We start from the raw sequence: 25,117 nt of genomic DNA, 5'->3' as shown, positions 1-25,117 counted from the left end.
TGACAGAATCACTGACTGGGTGGATCAGGGAAATGCTGTAGATATAGTATATCTTGACTTCAGCAAAGCATTTGACAAAGTATCTCACACCATCCTTATTGAAAAAATGACCAAGTATGCAATGGACCAGGCAACTGTTAGGTGGATTCATAACTGGCTTAGTGATCGGACTCAAAGGGTGGTTGTAAATGGCTTCACATCCAGCTGGATGAATGTCTCAAGTGGGGTACCACAGGGCTCCGTCCTGGGACCTGTATTGTTCAACATCTTTATCAATGATTTAGATGAAGGAATTGAGGGTAAACTGATTAAATTTGCTGATGACACAAAGCTAGGAGGGATAGCTAATACTAGAGAAGAGAGAGGGAAGATTCAAAAAGACCTAAATAAACTGGAGCAGTGGGCAGCAACCAACAGAATGGTTTTTAACAGGGAAAAATGCAAAGTACTACATCTGGGCAATAAAAATGAAAAAAGCATATACAGAATGGGAGGAATAGAGCTAAGCAACAGTACATGTGAAAAAGAATTAGGTATACTAATAGATCATAGACTGAACATGAGTCAACAGTGTGATGCAGCAGCAAAAAAGGCAAATACAATTCTGGGATGTATTAACAGAAGCATACAGTCTAGATCACGTGAAGTCATTATCGGTCTTTACTCCTCTTTGGTCAGACCTCATCTGGAATACTGTGTACAGTTTTGGGCACCACATTTTAAAAAAGACATAGACAAACTGGAGCAAGTTCAGAGAAGAGCGACCAGAATGGTGACTGGTCTGCAAACCATGTCCTATGAGGAACGGTTGCAGGATTTGGGAATGTTTAGCTTGCAAAAAAGAAGACTGAGAGGAGACTTAATAGCTGTCTACAAATATGTCAAGGGCTGTCACATTGTAGAAGGATCATCTTTATTCTCATTTGCACAAGGAAAGACTAGAAGCAATGGGATGAAACTAAATGGGAGGAGACACAGATTAGATATTAGAAAAAACTTTTTGACAGTTAGGGTGATTAATGAGTGGAACAGGCTGCCAAGAGAGGTAGTGAGTTCCCCTTCAATGGACGTCTTCAAACAGAGGCTGGACAGAAATCTGTCTGAGATGATTTAGTGAATCCTGCTTTGAGCAGGGGGTTGGACCAGATGACCCAGGAGGTCCCCTCCAACTCTACCATTCTATGATTCTATGATTCTATGAGGACCCCCAAATCCAGGTGTGAAAAACTTGTTGTATCATTCCCAAAAAGACTAATGGCTGTGCTAGCTCAAAAGGGTGTGACTCGCCCCCAGGGGCCTGTGGCTGTTCGCCAGGGTTTATCACGGTGGCTAGCCCAGGGCGGTCAGTACCAAAAAAAAAGAGGGTATCACTTATCAGTAAAAGTTCAGAGAATTCGTGACGCCACCTGTGGTGTCTGGTGAAGGTCACCAGTGCAGCAACAGTCCTCTGAGGCCGGTGTCAGTGCAGCTAAGGATGGTACAGCTCCCCACAGGTTGAGCAGGCCTCAGGGCAGTATAGAATGGTGCAGGTTGCACTGGGCGTTGTGGTGCAGGGAGAGAACGATGGCGCCGCGGGAGTAATGGACAGAGACAGGGGGTTTTGCTTCGTTACCTTTACTGGTACAGCTGTTGATACGGTCCAGGGTACTCCAGGTGAAGGGCGCACTTTTGGACTTCTCCCCAGGGAGCGGGTATAAGGCCTCCTGTTCCGTGTCTGTCTCTGTGTATGCTCCTGGCCAGCCTGCAACTGGGCCTAGCTTATCTGTCCTGCTTTTACTTAAGTAGGACCTCTGGTTGGTAACCACTTTCCGTGGATGTCGGGGCCTTCATGGTTCCTGGTCCTGTGTGTCTAGCCTTCAGGTTTGCCAGGGACTTGTAGTCCTCCTGGGATTCCGCTTGTTCCTACTGGGTATGATGGATTCCTGTAGGCGCGGACCTGGTGTCCGGTAAATAAACAGGGTGAGTCTATTATGCTCCTCTGCCCCCTTCGTTTCACTCTCTTTCTCCTCGCCGTCGGCCACACTCGGGGCCCTCACTATTAGGCAGCTGACGTGCTGTGTCTTCACTGCTCTCGGAGCGTCGGCACACTCTCAGGCTTCAGGGCTTGCTGGAGGCCTAGCTTGCCTCTCACAGCAGCCTGCTTCCTCATGAGCACTCTCACTAAAGCTAACTGTAGACTAACTCTAAGCTTAACTGAGCTGCCTGGCTCCACCTTCCCTATATATGTCCCTAACGGGCTCCCTCTGCTGGTATGAGGTTGGAGTTGGAGGTGTATGAATGTAGTGAGGGCCTCTTGTGGACAAATCCAGCCATGCACCCTTCTGGGTTCTGTGGCACCCTGCGCAGCAGGGCGCCACAGGTGCTTCTACTCAATACTGAGCAGAGGGTCTGAATACTGATGACCATGTGATATTTCAATTTTTCTTTTTTAATAAATTTGCAAAAATTTCTATATTTCTGTTTTTCTCATGCAAGATGGGGTACAGAGTGTACATTAATGAGAAAAAAATGAACTTTTTATAATTTACCAAATGTCTGCAATAAAACAAAGAGTGAAAAATTTAAAGGGGTCTGAATGCTTTCCGTACCCACTGTAACTACTGCCCCATCATCTGCCTCATAATGAGGTCTTACCTATTTCTGGAAAAGGATGCGTTAAATTATCTTCATTTTGGTGTTCATCTTTGTTCTCATGTGCCTTCACCTTGTTTACATCCTCGTCTGCTTGTCCTTCATCCTGGTTGTCTGTAAGTAATGATAAACTCATAAAAATTGGTGCACACAGAAAGATTTGATCAGTGTTATTATCCGAGGTCACCTGGAAGTGTCTACTCCCATTACATATAAATTACGTAATTTCTGGTTCATACATTGGCTCCCCACTAAATGATTTTGGGGTGCCAATGGATCATCATGGCAGACAAGTGTGTTCTGAAAGCCCCCAAGGCTTCCATATTTATTCTTCTGGCTTCATAGGAGAACATCAGAGAACACAATTTTCTCTATATATAGCAATACTGATGTATTGTTGTATATAAAATAAGTTACCAAACTATCCTAGGATGAAATCTTCTAAACAAGCTAAAAAGTCAATTAAAAAAAGTAAAAAATATTCCTCCACCTTGTGGCTCTTAATGTTGACTTACTTATGTCGCCATTTTGACTTAGATCATTTTCTCGTTCCTTCAGTTCTTGTTCATCAGGATTATCTGTGAATAAAAGTACATTTAAAAAATAATATTAATAATCTTATTTACCATCATCCACAGTATTTTACAATACAGAGGACACCTGCATATCATAATTAATGTGTTTAGTGGTAGAAATTAACCTGATTTTCTGGGGTAACACATTCCAGAGATCTGATGCAGCACGAGAAAATTCATGGATAGAGATGAACAAATATATTCATAACTCATTGAATTTGTTCTCAATTTTACCCGCCCTAAGAAAAAAATCTGAATTTTCCAAAAGCAGAATAGTTCTGGAATTTATTCGCACAAATCTAGCACTTCAAATTATGAAATATCACTTACAAATAACGGCACCCAATTTAAAAAATGCCTTGTCTAATTGCAACCTCGCCATTTTGCCATCTTACCTGATGTTCCCAAAAGTTCTTTTTTCTCATGTTCATCGTTCTTGAGTCCCTCCTCCATTAATATCTGCTTTTCTACACCTACGAGGAACCATATATTTTACATTTTTGCCAGGAATTGAAATGTTTTTTGAAAACAATATTTTTAGAGAAGATTTCAGTGACTTGGTGACTGGTACTTGTATTTTGCTTTACCGCCATTTTCTCAGGCCCAAGAAATCCCAGCCTGTTTATTATTACCGAAAATCCCTGCCTATATGCTTGTTTATCATATTTCCCCCTCTGCTGCATGTCACAGGGCCCTGTGACGTGCACTGTCCTCCCTGACTTCCCGGGCATGCGCTCACATAGAGTTCGCTTTGTTCCCCCCTGGCCCCGTCTGCCTGTGCACTTCGCCGCAGATTTCCCACAAAAATGTTTTTAGCTCCAAATTTTGTATTTTAATGAAGGTAACTGGAGAAATTGTACCATACAATTTGTTGTGCAATTTCTCCTGAGTATGTCGATACCAAATATGTTGAGGAAAACTACTGTTTGGGCGCACATCAAGGTTCGGAAGGGAAGGAGCGCCATTGGACTTTTTGAATGCAAAATTTGCTTGAATAATTAGCGGATGCCATGTTGCATTTGGAGAGCCCCTGATGTGCCTAAACAGTAGAAACCCCCACAAATGACACCATTTTGGAAACTAGACCCCCTCAGGGAATTTATGTAGATGTGTGATGAGCACCTTGAACCCCCAGGTGCTTGACAGAAGATTATAACATCGAGCTGTGAAAATAAAATTTTCATTTTTTTCGCCCAAAAATGTTCTTTTAGCACCATTTTTTATTTTCACAAGAGAATAAGGAGAAAATGGAATTCAAAATTTGTTGTGCAATTTTTTCTGAGTATGCAGATACCCCATATGTGGGGGTAAACAACTGTTTGGGCACACGGCAGAGCTCAGAAAAGGAGTGGCAGTTTGGAATCCAGACTTTGATCGAATGGTCTGCGGGTGTCATATCGCGTTTGGAGAGCCCCTGATGTGTCTAAACAATGGAAACCCCCACAAGTGACACCATTTTGGAAATTAGACCCCTCAGGGAACTTATTTAGATGTGTGGTCAGCACCTTGAACCCCCAGAATTTTACAACATTTATTTGTGAAAATGAAAAATAAATATTTTTTCAACAAATATGTTGTTTTAGCCTTCAATTTTTTCATTTTCACAAGGATAGCAGGAGAAAATGTACCCCAAAATTTATTGTGCAACTTCTCCTGAGTACGCCGATACCCAATATGTGGTCGAAAACTACTTTTGAGGTACATGGGAAAGTTCAGAAGGGAAGTAGCTCCATATTGGAGTTCATATTTTGCTAGACTGGTTTGACGATGCCATGTCACATTGGCAAAGCCCCTAAAGTGCCAGAACACCAGATTGCCCCCCCCCACATAAGAGACCTCATTTTACAAACTACACCTATATATTTTTACAATTTTTTTTTAATTTTTTTATTTTTTTTAACTTAGTCCCACTATGGGACTTTGACTTTCTGCACTCTGATTACAATTATAAGGTATAGCAGTGCAAGATCACAGCTATACTTCAAAACTGTCAGTTCTGCACTGACACAAGCTAGTTAGATCATGCACTGCGCACTAGTGCCTGATGACCCGGATGTCGTCATGACAACATTGGATCACCATGGCAACAATCGGGACCCTGCGATGACGTCACTGGGTCTCCGATCCAAGATCAGAGGAGCTTCTGCATTTCTGCTCGCTCGCTAAATGCTGCGATCGCAGCCATCAGAGCATTGAGGGGGTTAAAGTGCAGTCACTGCTCCTGGCACTGAGTGTCGGATGTCAGCTGTGAGAATCAGCTGATATCCGGTAGCGATTGCTCACGCATAGCCTCTGTACATGCAAAATTGCCTGAACGTATCCATACGTCCCCGATTAATAAGTACCAGGCCACAGGGACGTATGGATATGTCCCATGTCAGAAAGGGATTAAATGAAAAAATCGAGTGAAATTTCCTTTTTAAGAGACTTTTTGTATTTAACGTAAAGTTCATACTGTATATAGTAAATGTGCTCGATTTAGTCACTATTCTACCAATGTCATAATAAACAGTATTTGCCTCCGAAACCAAATCTGTCACATGAAACAGCTTACTACAGATGGTGTCTGGTTTGGCTCCTAATTAGAGTTGAGCCACCCCCGTAGTGTTCGAGTTCGGTTCGTCGAACACCGGTATGTTCATCGAATACCGTCGAACACCGTTAAAACCAATGGCAGGCAAACAAAAACACATACAAACACATAGAAAACACCATCAAAGGTGTCCAAAAGCTGACAAACTGCTCAGAAGACACAACTAACACATGGAAAAGTGACAAGTACATATAGTCATGCGAAAAGAATAGAGGTGGAGGAGTAAAAGGAGGGGGAGACACAGATATAGGCATGTCATGCCCTTCTTAAATCAAGAAATGCTGGAGTAAAAATCTAAAATCAGCCTAACAACACCCAGATGTCATGACAAGAAAATTAAAAAAAAGAAATATCTTTAGATAGAATGGCGGTTCCATTCAGAACACTTTCCTTACAAGACGTAGTGGTATCCCCATTGTGAGTTGTGCCAAAAACGGAACCCAATACATTCGGACTAATCCGCCATTTGTCATATCCAAGGGGCTGGTCAGTAAACGACAACATCAATGTGGAACCAAGTACAGTAGTATATACTGTACCTCCTTTGACAAGGCAATCAGGCGGGTCAAGAAGTTGGGAAGGGGCACCCTAATAGCCAAAACAGACATTTAGGGGGCATCTATTGGGCTGCTTCTGGGAAGGAGCATACTATATAGATCGCTGTTGCCCATGGGGTGCTCCAGATCCTGCTCAGTATTTGAGGCGTTTAGTTGCTTCCTTGAATGGGTTGTCATGGACATTTCTAAGGGGGCACATATTATCCATTCCCTCGACAACTTATTATGCCTGGGCCCAAAAGATTCGCCACAATGTGAATACACGCGGTAGTCCACCTGTGAGTCGGAGAGAGCTGGAGGGAGAGCGGACACCACAGAGCCGAGGGGTTAGATGAAGAATGGAAGAAGGAAAGAGGGCGAGGAGGTAAGGGAGTACAGTGGAAGGCCAACCTGAGCTCCCCCACATTCCTGCTGGGCGGAGAACAGTCCTGGGAAGAAAAGCTGCTTGCGCATCCCTTTGAGGTTACGGGCGCGAGCGGGCAGAGGGACTACGCTGGAGTGCGATGCCGACACAGCCAGTCCGTTCCTGCCCGTGCAACCTCCGTGTCGCCGGGTTTGTGCCAGAGCTGTGGTGGACCCTGACGGCCAGCCCCCCCTCTCCCAATACTGGTGCCTGTCCACTGGTGGGTCGAGACCCCCCGCGGTGGAGGCAGGTCTAAGCTCTCTAATTTAAATTGGCTCTGTAATTTGAATGAGTACACTTTAAATCCTTTTACAAGGATCTATTGGAGGGCAAGTCTGGGGCCCGAAGCATTTCCTTTGAAAAAATTAAGTGTCCAAACCACAGGTGGTGTAGCTTGCTTAACAGCTGGGATACTCCGCTGACTAGCAGACACTGCTACTAGGCCCAAAGTATTGCCTGGGCTAGATGCAGTTTAAAATTTGTAATTAGAGCTACAGGCGGTGGCTACTCCACTGACTAGCAGACACTGAAACTTTGGAGCTCTGATTCCGAGGCTATAGTATGAGTAAACAGCTCTTCAGACTCAACCATCTGTGTTACCCCAAGCCATAGTGTATGTACTTTCTTACAATTAAAAGGGGGGATAGAGACCCGACCCACCTGGAATTGACGATGCCAATGTCACGTAAAACACAGCAAGGGGACTCCAAAAAGAGTCTCCATTTTTTCCCAAAATTGTGGCAGACACCACTTAAGTGGCATCAATTGTCCCAGAGTTGCTTAATATGGTTGGTGAGGTGATTTTCCAAAATTCTCAAGCTTTTAGTCTCCCCAGGATGACACAGGTGGGGCAGATGGTGGTTGTAACGGCCCACTAGGCCGCATTGTAGCACAGTGAGCTTCGCACTGCAACTTGTGCTTCATATCCATGTGACGGTTCAAGCATAAAGTACTCAAACTATTGTTTTTATGGCCTCTACTTAGCTTTTGGTGACAAATGTTACAGATAACATGAATTGGGTCATCCTTAGCGATCTCAAAAAATGCCCAGGCTATGCAAGGTTTAGAGCCCATGCGACTCTGCTACTAGCAATACTATCAAATGATTGGCTGGGTTAGATGCAGTAAAAAATTGTTATTAGATACACAGGCAGTGCAGCTTGCTTCACAGCTGGGCTACTACGCTGACTAGCAGACACTGAAGCTTTGGAGCAGACCTCTGAGTAAACAGCTCTTCAGACTCAACCATCAGTGTTACCCCAAGCCATAGTGTATGTAGTTTCTTATGGTTAAAAGGGGGGGGGGGGGGGGCGACCCAACCCACCTGGAATTGATGATGCCAACGTCAAGTAAAACACAGCAAGGGGACTCCAAAAAGAGTCTCCATTTTTTCTAAAAATTGTGGCACAGACACCACTTAAGTGGCATCAATTGCATCAGAGTTGCTTAAAACGGTTGGTGAGGTGATTTTACTAAATCCTCAAGCTTTTAGTCTCCCCAGGATGACACAGGGGTAGAAAATTCCTTGCGGATCCATGATTTGTTCATCTTTATGAACATGAGTCTGTCTATATTGTCAGTGGACAGCCGCGTGCGCTTATCTGTCAGCACACCACCAGCAGCGCTGAACACATGTTCAGAGAGAACGCTGGCTGCGGGGCATGACAATATATCCAAGACGTGAGTGGCGAGCTCTGGTCATTTTTCCAGATTGGAAGCCCAAAATGAGCAAGGGTCCAGTGACACAGTCATGGCTTCGATGTTCACTTGGAGATACTCCTGTACCATCCTCTCTAGGCGTTGACTATGTGTCAGACTTCTTGTCTCCTGTGGCCCAGCAAAGGATGGGCTAAAAAAGTGTTGAAATGATTCCACAAAATTGCTGTTACCAGCAGATATTGTTTTTCTGTTACGGTTTGAGTGAAGACTCGACAGTCCCACAGTTGGCAAGTTTGAACTGTGAGATTCACTACGTGCACCACTGGTGTTTTGTGGAAAAGCACATGTAAGATTCTGCAACAGTCTCTGCTGATACTCCTGCATGCTTGAATCCCTTTCTATGGCAGGAATTATTTCGGCAAATTTACTTTTGTACCGGGGTTCTAAGAGTGTGGCAACCCAGTAGTCAGGATTACTTCGACTTCTGACAATCCGAGGGTCATGTTGCAGGTAGTGCAGCAAGAAGGCACTCATTTGTCTTGCGCATCCAGGAGCCCCAAGTCACTGTTGTGTTGGTGGCGAGGTAAGAATCATGCTTCCTTCCTCTTCCCTCTCCCCCCAACCTCGCACAACAGAAATGTGATCAAGGTCTCCCTCATCTGATGAGTCTTCCATGCCCATCGCCAGTTCGTCCTACACTTCTTCCTGGCCTCCTGCACCTTCCTCAACAGTTTGGCTGCTACCATGCGCCCTGGTTAATCCCTCACCCCCACCCTCCCATGCCAGCCACCTTGGTGCTGCCGACCATCTGGACCTTGGAGATGTTATCCCTTCCGCATACGACTCCTCCTCCTCTACTTCCTCCACCTCCTCTTGTCCCACCACCTGACTCCGAATTCTGTTTAACGTGTGCTCCAGCATTTAAATCACCAGAATAGTCTGCTGATAATGACATCGTCAGCACTAAACATCTTCGTCGCCATTTCAAAACTGTGCAGAAGGGTGCATAGGTCCCTGATCTGAGACCACTCCTGCAGCGTGATTTGCCCCACCTCTGGATCTCATTGGCCCAGGCTATATGTCAGAACGTATTGCACCAGGGCCTGTCGGTGCTGCCACAGTCGCTGCAACATGTGCAGAGTTGAATTACACTGTGTCGGCACATCGCATTTTAGCCGGTGAAGTGGCAGGCCCAACGACTTCTGTACAGATGTAAGTCGCTGAGCTGTGGGATGTGAACGGCGGAAGTGAGCACACAGCGACCGTCCCCTCTGCAGAAGGCCATCTAGTCCAGGATAGTGGGCTAAAAATTGCTGTACAACCAGGTTCAACACGTGAGTGTCAGGAAACAACACCCACTTTGCAGTTCTCTGGCGCCCCCTCATCCTGCTGGTCAAACACGGTATTGACCGAGGATAAGCACGGGTGCCGCTGCTCTATTTTATGTCGACTATTGTGGCACGTGATGTGACAGGACATATATATACGACCAGTTCCCTGCACGAACGTATATATACCTCCGACCAGCCACCCTCCAACCACAATATCACATAAATACTGGTATACTGCCACCAACGATCGCTTAACAGGTGGATCGGGTACCCGTTAGGTAACATGAATTAGCGGGTGAGGAATGTGTTTGCTTGACATAGGACAAGAAGAACGAAGCTTGTAAATAATAATGATTTACTCCCAAAAGGGGGGCAGTGTTTACAAAAGATATACACGATATTATAAAAGAGACAATGTACATATATGCATAAAACAGTTATTAAAATAAAAGGGATAAATAATAGCAAAACCTGTGCCACGAGGTGATGGTCTTAGATTCTATGGGGGGGGTGGCTCCCCGGAAATTAGAGGTGATTCCCCTACGCAGCGAGGTGTGCATGCATCTGACGTCCCTGAGAAGAATGCCAGTTTTATGACCGATCTACTTTTTAGTAAAGGGGCCAAACAATTAGGAAACACCCATTATTTACCTCACACGGGGGCTCGGTTTTGTGAAACCACCCAGCTGCATAGAACATACAAACCTTCAGATTTCATATCTTGGTGTGGGGGGGGACCCACATCCAAGATGGAGACATCATGTTGGCCGTCACCAATATTCATGAAGATTGATATCAAATATGAAACCTCTATGACGCTCAGAAGCTCAGAATCTATTACCTCAGTTCCCGGTCGTTTCTCAGTTATGCAAGATATACCATTGTAATGGGAAAAAGGTGAGCATTCCAAAAATGTGGTCCCGGTGTTTGTGACAGTCCTGTGCGTTTTTAAAATTGACATTAAACGTTGGTCCAGCTAAATAATGGGATTTTTTGGAGGGACTTTCCGGTTTGTACCAGTGCTTGCTCTGGGCTGAGGTTTTATGGCGGGTCATAAAAATTCCTGGTTTAGGGAAATAGCAAAAGTGAGTTCTATGTAAAAACTCTTACCAATGAACAAGGGGAAAGGGACGTTTTAAGACCTCTCTCATTTAAAACTAGGACAAAAATACATTTTACCTGACACCTCCCCCTTTTAGACTGCGCTATGGAGGTAGGATCTTCTGGTACTCCTCCAAGCGTATCTCTGGAGGCTCCCCTCGCCAGGACAACCCATTGGCATTGCCATGCTCGCTGCCTTTGCGGTGTTGAACGGTAAATCTTACTGCTGGAGGGTGAGGCTCCAGCGTAACAACCTACCGTTAGCACCGGACATGGTGTGCAGCCAACTCAGGGGGTTGTGGTCAGTCACGACAGTGAAGGGGCGCCCATACAAGTAAGGTCGTAAGCAGTTGAGGGCCCATGCAATGGCCAGGCACTCCTTCTCTATGGTGGAATTGGCCACTTCCCTCGGCAGCAGTTTCCGACATAGGTACAACACAGGGTGTTCTTGGTTCCCCGAGTTGAACTGGCTGAGTGCAGCACCGAGGCCAAACTCACTGGCGTCGGTCTGTACTAAGAGTGGCCGTGTGCCGTCGACCGCCTTTAGCACAGGAGATCTGCTCAAGGCAGTCTTCAAAGCCCGAAAGGCCACCTCGCATTCATCCGTCCATTTGACGGAATGGGGTAGGCTCTTCCTAGTGAGGTCTGTCAAGGGCTTTGCAAGGCTACTATAGTCTTGTACAAAGCGTCTATAGTACCCTGCGGTGCCCAAGAAGGACTGCACCTGCTTCTTGGTCCTGGGGGTGGGACAGGACACGATAGCGTCCACCTTCCCAGGCTCTGGCTTCAGAGTACCCCCATCTACCCGGTTCCCCAGGTAGTGGACCTCGTTCATGCCCATCTGGCACTTTCCCGGCTTGATGGTCAAGCCCGCCTCGTGAATGCGCCCGAGCACCTGCTGCAGATGCTCGAGGTGATCCTCCAAGGTGGGACTGAAGATGGCAATGTCATCCAGGTACTCCACTGCGCACCTCTCCAGTCCCTGGAGCAGGTGGTTGACCATTTGCTGGAAAGTGGCAGGGGCAGGAGAGGCCCACGCGCTCTTGGACCGCTTAATCATCCCCAACTGCAGCATCTTCTCGACCTCCTGGCGCATGACATGCTGCACCTCGTCAGAGATTCGATAGGCTGTCCGCCAGAGTAGGGCATGATTCCCGGTGTCCACTTCATGGACCGCCACTTCAGTCCTGCCAGGCAGGTTGGTGAACACTGCTTGGAAGGGTTTCATCACTGCTCGCATTTGAGACCTCTGGTCTGCGGATAGCAAGTCGCTTATCTCTACATCCTCTAGGGACCCGCTGGCGTTTGCTTGGGCGAGCATGTCCAAGAGGGGGTCATCCTCCCCATCCTCGGGCAGGTTGCAGACCGGTAGGACACAGGTTCCACGTTCTTGATGAGCCTTTATCATATTAACGTGAAACGCCTTCCGCCTACCCCGCTTGTGGTCAAGTGTGATCACGTAGGTGACCGGGTTGAGCTGTTGGTGAATGAGGTACGGGCCTTCCCAGGCTGCCTGAAGCTTGTCCTTTGGTACGGGGACCAGCACCCACACCTTCTGACCCACCTGGTAGCTCCGTTCTTGGGTGTTCTGGTCGTACCAATACTGCTGGTCAGCCTGGGCTTGCGCCATGTTGTCATGCACCAACTGCGTCAAGGTCTGCATCTTGTCATGGAAGCGCATGACATACTCCACGATGGACACTCCTGGGGAGCTCGGCTCTTCTTCCCAGAATTGCCTTATCAACCCAAAGGGTCCTCGGACACGCCTGCCATACAGGAGCTCAAAGGGGGAGAACCCCGTTGAGGCCTGTGGAACCTCTCTGTAAGCAAATAGCAGGTGTGGGAGGTAATGCTCCCAGTTGCGACCCTGGGTTTCAAGCAGCATTTTTAACATCTGTTTGAGGGTACCGTTGAATCACTCACACAAACCATTGGTCTGTGGGTGATACGCGCTCGATACCAAATGCTACACCTGCATTTTCTTACATATGGCCTCCATTAAGCGTGACATGAACTGGGTTCCCTGGTCGGTAAGCATCTCCCTGGGAAATCCTACTCACGAAAAGATGGCCAAGAGGGCGTCCGCCACCTTATCAGCCCTAATTGAGGACAAGGCTACTGCCTCCGGATACCGGATAGCATAGTCTACCACGGAAAGGATGAAACATTTTCCAGAGCTGCTGGGTATGGCCAGTGGTCCCACAATGTCCACAGCAATCCTCTGGAAAGGCTCCTCTATCACTGGCAAAGAGATCAGGGGGGCTTTGGGGGCCGGCCCTGACTTTTCCACTCTTTGACACGTTGTACAGGAGCGACAGTAGTTCACCACATCTGTCCTCATTTTGGGCCAATAAAAGTGATGAGACAGCCGGGCCTTGGTTTTGCTGACCCCCAAGTGTCCAGCGAGTGGAATTTGATGGGCGATCCGCAACAACTCCTCCCTGAATTGGTAGGGGACAACCAGCTGTCTTTCCCTCAGCCACTCCTGTTGGGGTGTACAGGGAACTGTCTCCCGGTACAACCTTCCCTGGTCCCAGAATACCCTCTCCTTATCCAACTCGGAGGTGGGTTTCTCAGCGAGGCTCCTTAACGTCTCCAGGCTAGCATCTGAGTGCAGAGCTGCCTGAAACTCCTAGCTGGAGGAAGCCAGAAGTGAGGTTAAGGCCACGTCCTCACTTGGACCCTCTGGGACCGGCTCTGGGTCCATACCTGATCCTGTTATTCCTCTGTCCGAGGAGGGTCCAGAAGGCAGGGCGTTACTTGCGTTCTGGGCACTCTGACTGCGGGTAACAGCGGCTATATAGGCCGTCTCCCCGGGGAATAACACCGTTTCATTAGCCTGCGAGGCCATGAGAACTACTTCTCCCTCATCCTCCATTACCTCAGGCACAGTGCTACATATGGGGCAGCGACTATCAGCCAGGTCACCTTCTGTTGTGACACTGGTCACTGGCACAGCACCACCTGCTTCATGGTCCTCGCGCCTCTCCCCATTACCCTTGACAAAGACATTTGCTCCTGCTAGAGGATCCTCAGCAACACCCCGCAGAGTGACATGGCTGAGTTCTCCTGCACCTTCCAATACAACATCATCATCATCATCATCATCATCATCATCAGGTAAAGCATTGACATTCCCATTATTAGCATTAACCTTACCAACCGTATCAGATCTGGGAGGAGGGTCAGGGACATAATAAGCAAACATCCTCCCCAAATCAGTTCCCAACAAAACATTTGCAGGTAGGTTTGAAGATATTCCCACTTCCTTCACCCCACTCCCCGCACCCCAATCAAGAAAAACCCGGGCCATGGGCAAGGGGCATCGGACACCCCCAATCCCGGTGACAGTCATGGTCTTTCCCGGAACAAGCTCTTCAGTGGACACCAGTTCGGGTCGGATGAGGGTTCGTTCGGCCCCAGTGTCCTTGAGGCCTACAGTGACAGTGTTCCCCACCCTGACCGACTGAAAGTTTTCACAGGCGCTCCCAACTGGCCCACCCACCAAAAGAACTGATGCGTTAGGCCCTGGGGCCTTGGATGGGGGGTTCTTCCTCTGCTTCTCTGGGCAAGTGGCGCTGAGATGACCAGTCTGGTTGCAGAAATAACACCTGCAGGCATCAGATACAGGCAGGGCCTTGGTAACGGGGAAAAGGCCTCCGGAAGGTCAGCTGGCAGGGGCAGGGATGTTGGTTGATGGCTTACCCCCTTTCCAGCTGGAGACGACCGGCTTTCGCACCTCCGGGCTCCGGTTAGCCTCGTAGTTGTCTGCGATCTGCGCTGCTTTATTGGCATCTGGTGGCTCCCGATCCATCACGAGCTGCCGTACCTCAGTCAGACACAGATGCAGGAACTGGTCTTTCACCATCAGGTCCTTTAGCTGCTCAAAGGTGGTCGCTGACAGTCCTTGGATCCACTGCTCAAAGTTGGTTCGGAGACCGTCTACCACATCGCTGTAGGTGTCATGTGGTTCACGTTGGAGGGCTCTGAACTTTTCCCGGTAAACCTCTGGAGTCACCTGATACTTTTTTATCAGGGCCTGCTTGACGGCCTCATAGTCTCCATCTTGCTCTCAAGCGAGGGAAGCAAACACTTCCACTGCTTTTCCTCAGAGTCCTGGGGTTAAATATTTTGCCCACTCGTCTGTTGGCAGCTGATACTGCCTGCAGGCCTTTTCAAAGCCTCGCAGAAATGTGTCCAAGTCCCCATCCTTTTCCATCACAGGGAAGTGCTCAGGACGAGTTTTAAAGCAGCTGGCACTGTTGGACTCACGGGTCTGCGTAGAGAGCGACTCCTTCTGAATCCGGGCTAGCTCCAGCTGGTGTTGTCGGTCAGCTTGGGCTTGTCACTCAGCAGCCTCTCGGTCGGCTTGGGCCAGTTGCTCTGCTCGCTCCTGGAATCTCAGGATCAGCTGCAGTCGTCCATCACGATCGTCTGCGGCGAGCTGCTCCAAAGCCATCTGCAGGTGGGGGTCCACACTACCCTGGTTGAGGGTACGGCTGGCAATCACAGGTGGGACCCCTGCAGCAGCACCATCCGGGCCTTGGCTGGCCGCCCCGTCATCAGGGCTCTGCTGTCGGACGGGCTCTGCAGCACCTTGTAACAGTTCAGCAATCATTTGGGCCTTGGTTTTGCCCGTGGGGTCAATCTGCCTCAGCTCACAGAGAGCAGTGATAGTGTCCTCCGTCTGCTGGTGATACCAGGGCTCTCCACGTGAAGCCATTATTGCCAAATAAAAGATAGGATAGAAAAACAAGAGAAGGGTAGGGGTAACTGCTACACATACAGTAATGTCTCAGATCTAATAAACACTGAGTTCGATCTTCCAAAACTTTTGTGCAAGTTTTTAGTGAGAGGAATGATTGCTCAAACCAGATCACTAATGTCCTATGATCCCACCGCTGCCACCAATTTGTCAGGAAACAACACCCACTTTTGGGTTAGACTTTGCAGCTCTCTGGCGCCCCCTTATCCTGCTGGTCAAACACGGTATTGACCGAGGATAAGCACGGGTGCCGCTGCTCTATTTTATGTCGACTATCGTGGCACGTGATGTGACAGGACGTATATATACCACCAGTTCCCTGCAGGAACCTATATATACCTCCGACCAGCCACCCTCCAACCACAATATCACATAAATACTGGTATACTGCCACCAACGATCGCTTAACAGGTGGATCGGGTACCCGTTAGGTAACATGAATTAGCGGGTGAGGAACATGTTTGCTCAACATAGGACAAGAAGAAAGAAGCTGGTAAATAATAATGATTTACTCCCAAAAGGGGGGCAGTGTTTACAAAAGATATACACGATATTATAAAAGAGACAATTCACATATATGCATAAAACAGTTATTAAAATAAAAGGGATAAGCAATAGCAAAACCTGTTACACGAGGTGATGGTCTTAGATTCTGTGGGGGGGACGGCTCCCGGAAATTAGAGGTGATTCCCCTACGCAGCGAGGTGTGCATGCGTCTGACGTCCCTGAGCAGAATGCCAGTTTTATGACCGATCTACTTTTTAGTAAAGGGGCCAAACGATTAGGAAACACCCATTATTTACCTCACACGGGGGCTCGGTTTTGTGAAACCACCCAGCTGCATAGAACATAGAAACCTTCAGAATTCATATCTTGGTGTGGGGGGGACCCACATCCAAGATGGAGACATCATGATGGCCGTCACCAATATTCATGAAGATTGATATCAAATATGAAACCTCTATGACACTCAGAAGCTCATAATCCATTACCCCAGTTCCCGGTCGTTTCTCAGTTATGCAAGATATACCATTGTAATGGGAGAAAGGTGAGCATTCCAAAAATGTGGTCCCAGTGTTTGTGACAGTCCTGTGCGTTCTTAAAATTGACATTAAACGTTGGTCCAGCTAAACAATGGGATTTTTTTGAGGGACTTTCCGGTTTATACCAGTGCTTGCTCTGGCCTGAGGTTTTATGGCGGGTCATAAAAATTCCTGGTTTGGGGGAAAAGCAAAAGTGAGTTCTGTGTAAAACTCTTACCAATGAACAAGGGGAAAGGGAGGTTTTAAGACTCTCTCATTTAAAACTAGGACAAAAATACATTTTGCCTGACAGTGAGCCATACAAGGGCCGCACCCAGGTTTGCAGCATTGTCGCACATGGCCTTCCCTGGTTGCAGGTCCAGTAGAGACAACCGTTCATGAAACTGGTTCTCCAGAGCTGACCACAAATCCTCAGCTGTGTGACTCACATTTCCCCGACATTTCAAAGTAAAAACCACCTGATGCCGTTGAGCCCTGCTGCCAGCATAGTAAGGAGGTGTGCAGGATTCCTTCTGTGCAGTTAGAAAGCGGGTGGCATTACCAGACAGGCTTTGGGTGCAGGTGGAGGACCGAGAGGAGTTTGAGGAGGCAGAAGCAGTGGAGGAGCTTCGAGATAAAGAAGATTGATGCACAACTCGTGGGGACGGCAAGACTTGGACAGCAGCCCCTTGTCCTGCTGTCACCATAGTTACCCAGTGCCCAGTCAGCGACATGTAATGCCCCTGTCCATGCCTACTCATCCAAGTGTCTGTGGTGAAATGCACCCTGTCACACACAGAGTTTCTCAAAGAAGCGGTGATGTTGTGTGCGACATGCTGGTGGAGCGCAGGCACACCTTTCTTTGAGAAGTAGTGCCGACTGGGCATCTGGTACTGGGGCACTGCGACAGACATATGGTCTCGAAAATCCTCTGTGTCCACTAGGCGGAAAGTCAGCATTTCTGTAGTCAACAGCTTGCAGATGGTGAAATTCAACCTCTTAGCTTTGTCATGGCAAGGCGGAAATGGTCTTTTACTTGTCCACATCTGAGGGACCGAGGGCTGGTTGTTGTGCTTAGATGGGGTTGAGTAGAGTGTCCCTGGCAAACTGACGGTCTGTGAGGAAGATGCAAGCGGACATGCTAGGTTGCCTTGAACCAAAGGTGGTGCTCTCGATGTCGGAGAGCGCTCAACACCAGCTGGTGTTTCCACTTCCAAATAAAATGATGACCTGCCAATCACACTGGCTGTTGTGGGTAAAGCGGTGGCAGGTCTGCGTCCCAAAACATGTGTGACTGCTGTACCACCAGTCACAGAGGATGAAGAGGCCACGGATACACAAGATGGGGCAGACGGTGGTTGGCCCGGCCAGCTAGGCCGCATTGTAGCACAGTGAGCTTCCCATTGTAACTTATGCTTCATATCCATGTGACGGTTCATGCATGAAGTACTCAAACTATTGATTTTTTTGGCCTCTACTTAGCTTTTGGTGACAAATGTTACAGATAACATGAGTTGGGTCATCCTTATTGATCTGAAAAAATGCCCAGGCTATTCAAGGCTTAGAGCCCATGCGACCTGAAGAGCCACCACGACTTGTGGTCAGAGGCAGAGTTGTGGTTGAGGATGCAGTTGTTGACGTGCTTCCAGTACTACGTCTCTGTCCAGGAAGACGCAACCTAACCTCGTCGTCACTAGCATCCTCCTCCACCTCCTCTGCTGACCTCATCGACTGGCTGACTGTGGGTTGACAGTAAGTGGGATCTCCAACCTCGTCATCATCACCCGGTGTGTTCTCACATCCGTCGTCCTCAGAGCCAACCTCTTCCTGCCCTGACCGAAAACTCAAGTTGTCGCTCCAATCAGGTATTTGAGTCTCATCATTGTCTTCATCATTGTCTCCACCAACAGGAGTTACAGTTAAGGGAAAGATGGTCTACATTATGCTCTGAACCTTCTTCATCTGGTCCTGGATCCGACTCATAAAGATTTTGGGCATCAGTGCAGATCATTTCCTCATCTGGATTAACACAAGCTCTGGAGCAGACCTCTGATTCCCAGGCTATAGTATGAGGAAACAGCTCTGCAGACTTAACCATCTGTGCTACCCCATATTCAGACGGGCAGCTGGAGACTTGGGAGCTGTGAGGAAGCAAGTGCGATTGGGGTGACACCTCTGAGGACAGGAGTATTTGTGATGTTGAAGTTGAGGTGGAGGAGAGCTCACTTAAAGGAGCACTTGATATCCGTTAAAGCACCTGCTGTTTTTGTGCCTCATCTGGAATTTGTAGCAATGGGCGTGTCCGTAAGAAAGGGATCCTATCACATTGTCCATGAAAAGAAGTAGACATCTTAGTTTGGCTGGAAGATGGTCTTTCTTCTGCAGATGTTACTGTTGCTTTAACACCTACCCCACGGACACAACCTTTTTATCCCTTCCCAACACACCTATTCCCCTTTCCACCAGCAGCAGACCTTTTGCCACTCATTTTGGTGGTTAACTAATTGACAACTCTGTAGTGGTTTGCACAAAAAACGATGGATGGAAACCGAGCAGAGCTGAGTGGCCAAACTGTGTTACTAGCCCAAAAGGATTGGCTGGGATAGATGCAGTAAAACAATTTTATTAGATACACAGGTGGTGTAGCTTGGTACAGATGAGCTACTACAATAAGGAACACACACTGCTACAGGCCCAAAATTGTTTACAGGGCTAGATGCAGTAAAAAAAAAATATTAATTTCAAATGTGGTGGAGCTTGGTACAGATGGGCTAATACAATGAGTAACACACACTGCTACAGGCCCAAAATTATTTACCGGGCTAGATGCAGTAAAAAATAGTTATTAATTTCAAATATGGTGGAGCTTGGTACAGATGGCCTAATAGAATGAGTAACACACACTGCTACAGGCCCAAAATTATTTACCGGGCTAGATGCAGTAAAAAAATGTTATTAATTTCAAATGTGGTAGAGCTTGGTACAGATGGCCTCATAGAATGAGTAACACACACTGCTACAGGCCCAAAATTATTTACCGGGCTAGATGCAGTAAAAAATTGTTATTAATTTCAAATGTGGTGGAGCTGAGTACAGATGGCCTAATACAATGAATAACACACACTGCTACTATGCCCAAAAGGTTTTACTTGGCTAGGTGCAGTAAAAAATTCGTATTAGATACACAGGTGGTGGAGCTTGCAACACAAATAGGCTACTCCAATGACTGACACACACTGTAAGAGGCCCAAAAGGATTTGATTAGCTAGATTAAGCCAAATGCTGTGAAAAACACTTGCACAGCACTAAAACAGACCTGTCTGGCAAAAAGTGCTAGGAAATACTGTAACCTATCCCTCGAAAGCGCTGCAATTACAACTAGTCCCTACTCCCAAAACCTATCTGTCTATTTAAGAGCACAGACCTGCCTGGCAAAAAGTGCTAGGAACTGCTGTAACCTAGACCTCAAAGGGGCTGCAATTACAACTGGTCCCTACTCTCTAAACCTTTCTGTCTATTAAAGAGGAAATTCGCTTGCAATTCACAGTTACACAATATAGCACTAACAGCAGCAGCGGTGCCGTCTAACACTCAGCTGCAGCAGTGAGAGAATGGTGGCAACGGGGAAAATGGCTGGGTCTTATAGAGCAAGGATATGTGACATACACAGCCAATGACACATGCCCTTGCTTGTGTGAAAAAAGGCACTTCGCTGCGTGTGTGCGCTGCTGATAGGCTGACAGACTGCACCGCCCCACTGTAAATGTGGGAAAGAAAAAAAAATGGAGATCGGCATTATTTCTTCAGAGATCCATCCCCTGCCCCTCCCCCCACCCGCTGTACACTGAAAATGTGTATTAACATTGATTAACAGCATTACTGTGAAAAAATCCAGTTACGATTTTGGTGCATGAACAGTTGTCGAACATAAACTCGAACAGCCGGATTTTTTTAAAATCGTTCGTGTTCGTCAAACGGCTCGAACACCGCCCAAAACAGCTCGAATTTGAGATTGGTAAACAGTTCGAGTCGAACACCGCTCATCTCTACTCCTAATGAGTGACAGTTCATCACTGTGTGAGGGGTTCAGGGTGGTAGTTGTGGCGAGAGGCTGCTGCTGTGCTCCCATACCCTGACTCCCCACAAATAAAAGATAATGTTCAGTTTACCTAGTGGTCTGCATGTATTTTACAACATTCACAGTTTTCTTGGAGGTCCCCATCATCTTCAGAATTCCAGATGTGGCAGGCAAACAATTACTTCCAGTCTGAGTTTCTTTTCCATAAAAATCTAATTTACTTAACTCTTGTGGTTGTTCAGTTTTGGTCACGGATACAGTCTTTTGGGACACAGTAGTTACAGTGTTAGTACTCCCTAGAATGAAGGCTGGCTCCTCCAGTCTTTCTCCAGGCCGTAGGCCCCGGACGTTTCGGGAAGTTTCTTTAGAGTTGTCCGCTTCTCATTCCCCATGCTGCCCACTCTCTGTTCTTCTTCCTGCTGTATCTAAACTGACCTTCAGCCCTCAGGAACCTGAACTCTTCCTCCTTCTTTCTAGAATGTAACTCCAGCACAGACTTAAACGTTTCAAACTTCACAATGCTATTACCCTATCTGAACAAGATCAGGAAGTACTCCCCCTATATATAAGTCTTACTCCCCCCACAAACTATTTTCCCTGTCACTCCAGTACCTTCCTATTCTAAATCCTTAATTTCCTATTCCTATTATTAAGTTTTACTCTCTCTTTCCCTAAGTTATTTTCCCATAACATTAGCACATGATTACATTACATTATGACAAGGCACCCATCACCTTTCACTTTTCACCTGTTTTATCAAGGGGGGCCTGCAGAGTATGTGCAGGCGTTCACACACCCTTACAACTGCATGCTACCTAGGTCGTATCTCCCATATTATCATTAGCTTTGACATCATCACTCAAGCCAAGTTCACACGTTCAGTATTTGATCAATATTTTACATCAGCATTTGTAAGACAAATCCAGGAGTGGAATGATTAGAGGAAAAGTATAATAGAAACACGTCGCCACTTCTGCATTTATCACCCACTTCTTATTTTGGCTTACAAGTACTGATATGAAATATTGACCAAATACTGGACGTGTGAACGTGGCCTTATTTTCAAGATTGATATGGCATACAACTTAACTCTATTTTTATTTCAGTGGTGAAGTAAAAAATCTGAAATTTTCAAATATTTTTCTATTTGTGTCACCATTTTCTGTCAACCAAAATGTTTTTAGTTTTCTATTGCCGGAGCTTCGTGAGAGCTTGGTTTTTTGTGTGCTAAGCTGGCAATTTTAATGATACCAACTTGTGATACATGCGATGTTTGAAACACTTTTTATTGCATTTTTTAAGGAGGTGTTGCGACTGACGAAAATCATAATTTTGATTGTTTCAATTATTTTTCTTTTTACTGCCTTACTGCAAAAGTGAAGTAATTTTTTAATTTGCTAGACTGGACTTTTACGGACATTTTTTTTTTATTTTTCCATTTTTAATTAAGGAAAGTTAGGTGAGTTAATTTTTTTATTATGCTCTGAAAAATGTAGTTTATTTTCTACTTTAATTGCTTGTTTGATTACTTGTTCTATGAACTGCAATATTATTACTTTCTACTGACCTTTACATGGCTTTTAATACAGTGGGTACGGAAAGTATTCAGACCCCTTTACATTTTTCAATGTTTCATTGCAGCCTTTTGGTAAATTCTAAAAAAAAATTTTCTCTCATTAAAGTACACTCTACACCCCATCTTGACTAAAAAAACAGAAATGTAGAATTTTTTGAAAATGTATTAAAAAAGAAATACTGAAATATCACATGGTCATAAGTATTCAGACCCTTTGGTCAGACACTCTTATTTAAGTCACATGCTGTCTATTTCCTTGTGATCCTCCTTGAGATGGTTCTACTCCTTCATTGGAGTCTAGCTGTGTTTAAATAAACTGATAGGAATTGATTTGGAAAGGCACACACCTGTCTATATAAAACCTCACAGCTCACAGTGCATGTCAGACCAAATGAGAATCATGCGCTCAAAAGAACTGCCCAAGGAGCTCAGAGACAGAATTATGGCAAGGCACAGATCTGGCCAAGGTTACAAAAGAATTTCTGCATTACTCAAGGTTGCTAAGAGCATAGTGGCCTCCATAATCCTTAGATGGAGGAATTTGGGACTAGTGTTGAGCCACCCCCGTAGTGTTCGAGTTCGGTTCGGTTCGTCGAACACCCGTGTGTTCGCCGAACTGTTCGTCGAACTGTTCGTCGAACACCTTCGAACACCGTTAAAACCAATGGCAGGCAAACAAAAACACATAGAAACACATAGAAAACACCTTCAAAGGTGTCCAAAAGCTGTCAAACTGCTCAGAAGACATAACTAACACATGGAAAAGTGACAAGTACATATAGTCATGCGAAAATAAAAGAGGTGGAGGAGTAAAAGGAGGGGGAGACACAGATATAGGCATGTCATGCCCTTCTAAAATCCAAAAAGTGAGAAGCCGACACGGCCAGTCCGCTCCTGCCCGTGCCACCTCCGTGTCGCCGGGTTTGTGCCAGAGCCGCGGTGAACCCTGACGGCCAGCCCCCCTCTCCCAATACTGGTGCCTGTCCGCTGGTGGGTCGAGCGAGCCCCCCTGTGGTGGAGGCAGCTCTAAGCTTTTTAATTTAAATTGTCTCTCTAATTTGAATGAATACACTTTAAATCCATTTACAAGGATCTATTGGAGGGCAAGTCTCATGCCAGCAGCCGCGTAATTCCAGCTCCAGTAGCGTCCACTAAAGCTGCTGCAGTTAAAAAGCTTTTATAAGGATCGAGCTCGGCTGTCCACCGCAAGGCATCCTAATGCCAGTCCCAGCCCCTATGCCTTGGGGTGCCTCCTGATGCTCTTCACTAAGTATCCCATGGTCCCGAATCATTTCCTTTGAAAAAATTAAGTGTCTAAACTACAGGTGGTGTAGCTTGCTTAACAGCCGGGATAATCCGCTGACTAGCAGACACTGCTACTAGGCACAAAGTATTTCCTGGGCTAGATGCAGTTAAAAATTTGTAATTAGATACTCTCGTTGGATGCTGAGAAAGCATTCCATAGAGTCTCCTGGCACGCCATATATGATTCTCTTAAAAAGCTTGGGGTAGGGGTCTAGGGGACCCTTTTATAGCCAAAATCACGGCCCTGTATCGCAATATGTCACCTAGGCTGAAGATAAATGGAACTGTAGCACCCTGAGGGCTCGGTTGCTACAGACGTATTGCACCTCACCCAGAGGTGTGATATCTCACTCTCAGGTAAGGATGGAGTGTGGATCAGGACCCGACACCTGCATGCATTACACCACATTGCCGTGGGGCAGGGCGACCAATATGCCCCTGAGATGGGCACGACAGTCCCTGTCCCTGGCTGGAGTGGGGGGAGGGAACACTGAGGAATGGGAACCCTGTAGTGCAGGAGCAGGGAGGAAGCAGTTCCTGGGTGCATTGAGAAGGGAGTATAAAAGGTGGGCACCATCTTAGTTCAGTGGAGAGAAGTCTGAGCAGAAGTGGCAGGGAGCAGGGGCTCTGCATGAGCTTTGCTCCGGAGGCAGGCCTAGTAACAGAGGCCCAGGCCTGGAAGAGGGAGAAGGAAGGAAGAGGAGCGGAGAAGGCTCCAGGAACGAGGAATGAAGGGATCCCAGGGGTGCGGACGGGCGAGTCGCCACCGCACGCCCGAATCCACCTGCGTGGAGGGGTCAGGCCAAAGGGGGAGACCGGTCCCCGAACTAGTGGAGGCAGGAAACGACCCTCAGCTAGAAACCGGAGGCTCTGACATTTTATGTGGCGCAGCCCCTCGCTACACCCGCTAGGAAGGCACCACATAGGGTCAGGGAAACTGGCGCCAAGTTTACCAAGAGGAGGCCCGAGGCAGCCGGACAGAAGTGTTGGTAAGAAAGGCCAGACAAAGGACACACAAAGGGGGTCCTGTGAAGTGCTCCAAAGTTATCTGGGAGTTGTCTGAGCCCCTCACCTGGTGAGCACAGTACGACGTGGGCAGCCGTTACCTGCAGACGTGGTCTGGATAATAAGAACTGTGAGTAAAGGCCTGGACTGCATCACTGACTCCGTGTCGTTACTGCTGCTGCCCTGCACCATCACCCCCATCCTCCGCATACACTGCCCTGAGGCTATACTCCTCCAGTGGGGAGTTATGCTACGCTCTGCTGCACCCACAACACCAGCCTCAGCGGTCTGCCCTGTAGCAGCGGTTCACTCTGACCGCAATCCACGGGTGGCGTAGTCGGACATTTAAACATCAAAACCACATAATTAGTTCCGCCACTGGTTTGACCGCCCTGAGCCACGGAACCGGGTCGCTGCCACGAAGACTACAACCACCAGCATCCACCAAAAAGGGTCCGGCTCCGGGTGTCCCAAGGCCCAGGGGGTGCGTCAGAACATTTTCATCACCTTTCACAA

The 25,117-nt window shown here is 47.1% G+C and overlaps 1 protein-coding gene across 3 annotated transcripts in view; it reads right to left on the bottom strand.

Moving 5' to 3' along the window:
• The window catches only part of LOC141153010 (uncharacterized), a 309,390-nt gene that overhangs the window by 121,812 nt on the left and 162,461 nt on the right, over window positions 1-25,117 (bottom strand). For all 3 annotated transcript variants that reach the window (XM_073637684.1, XM_073637685.1, XM_073637686.1), the window contains 3 exons: window positions 3,602-3,679; window positions 3,147-3,209; window positions 2,635-2,745 (listed from right to left, as the gene is read on the bottom strand). In XM_073637684.1, coding sequence (XP_073493785.1) covers window positions 2,635-2,745; window positions 3,147-3,209; window positions 3,602-3,679 — 252 coding nt within the window. The remainder of the gene's footprint in view (window positions 1-2,634; window positions 2,746-3,146; window positions 3,210-3,601; window positions 3,680-25,117) is intronic.

Source organism: Phyllobates terribilis, unplaced genomic scaffold, assembly GCF_046119375.1.
Source record: "Phyllobates terribilis strain yellow unplaced genomic scaffold, ASM4611937v1 Scaffold_7__3_contigs__length_470593459, whole genome shotgun sequence".
Taxonomy (NCBI): domain Eukaryota; kingdom Metazoa; phylum Chordata; class Amphibia; order Anura; family Dendrobatidae; genus Phyllobates; species Phyllobates terribilis.
The sequence above is the reverse complement of the archived record's forward strand: the minus strand, read 5'-3'. Positions and strand labels throughout refer to the sequence as shown.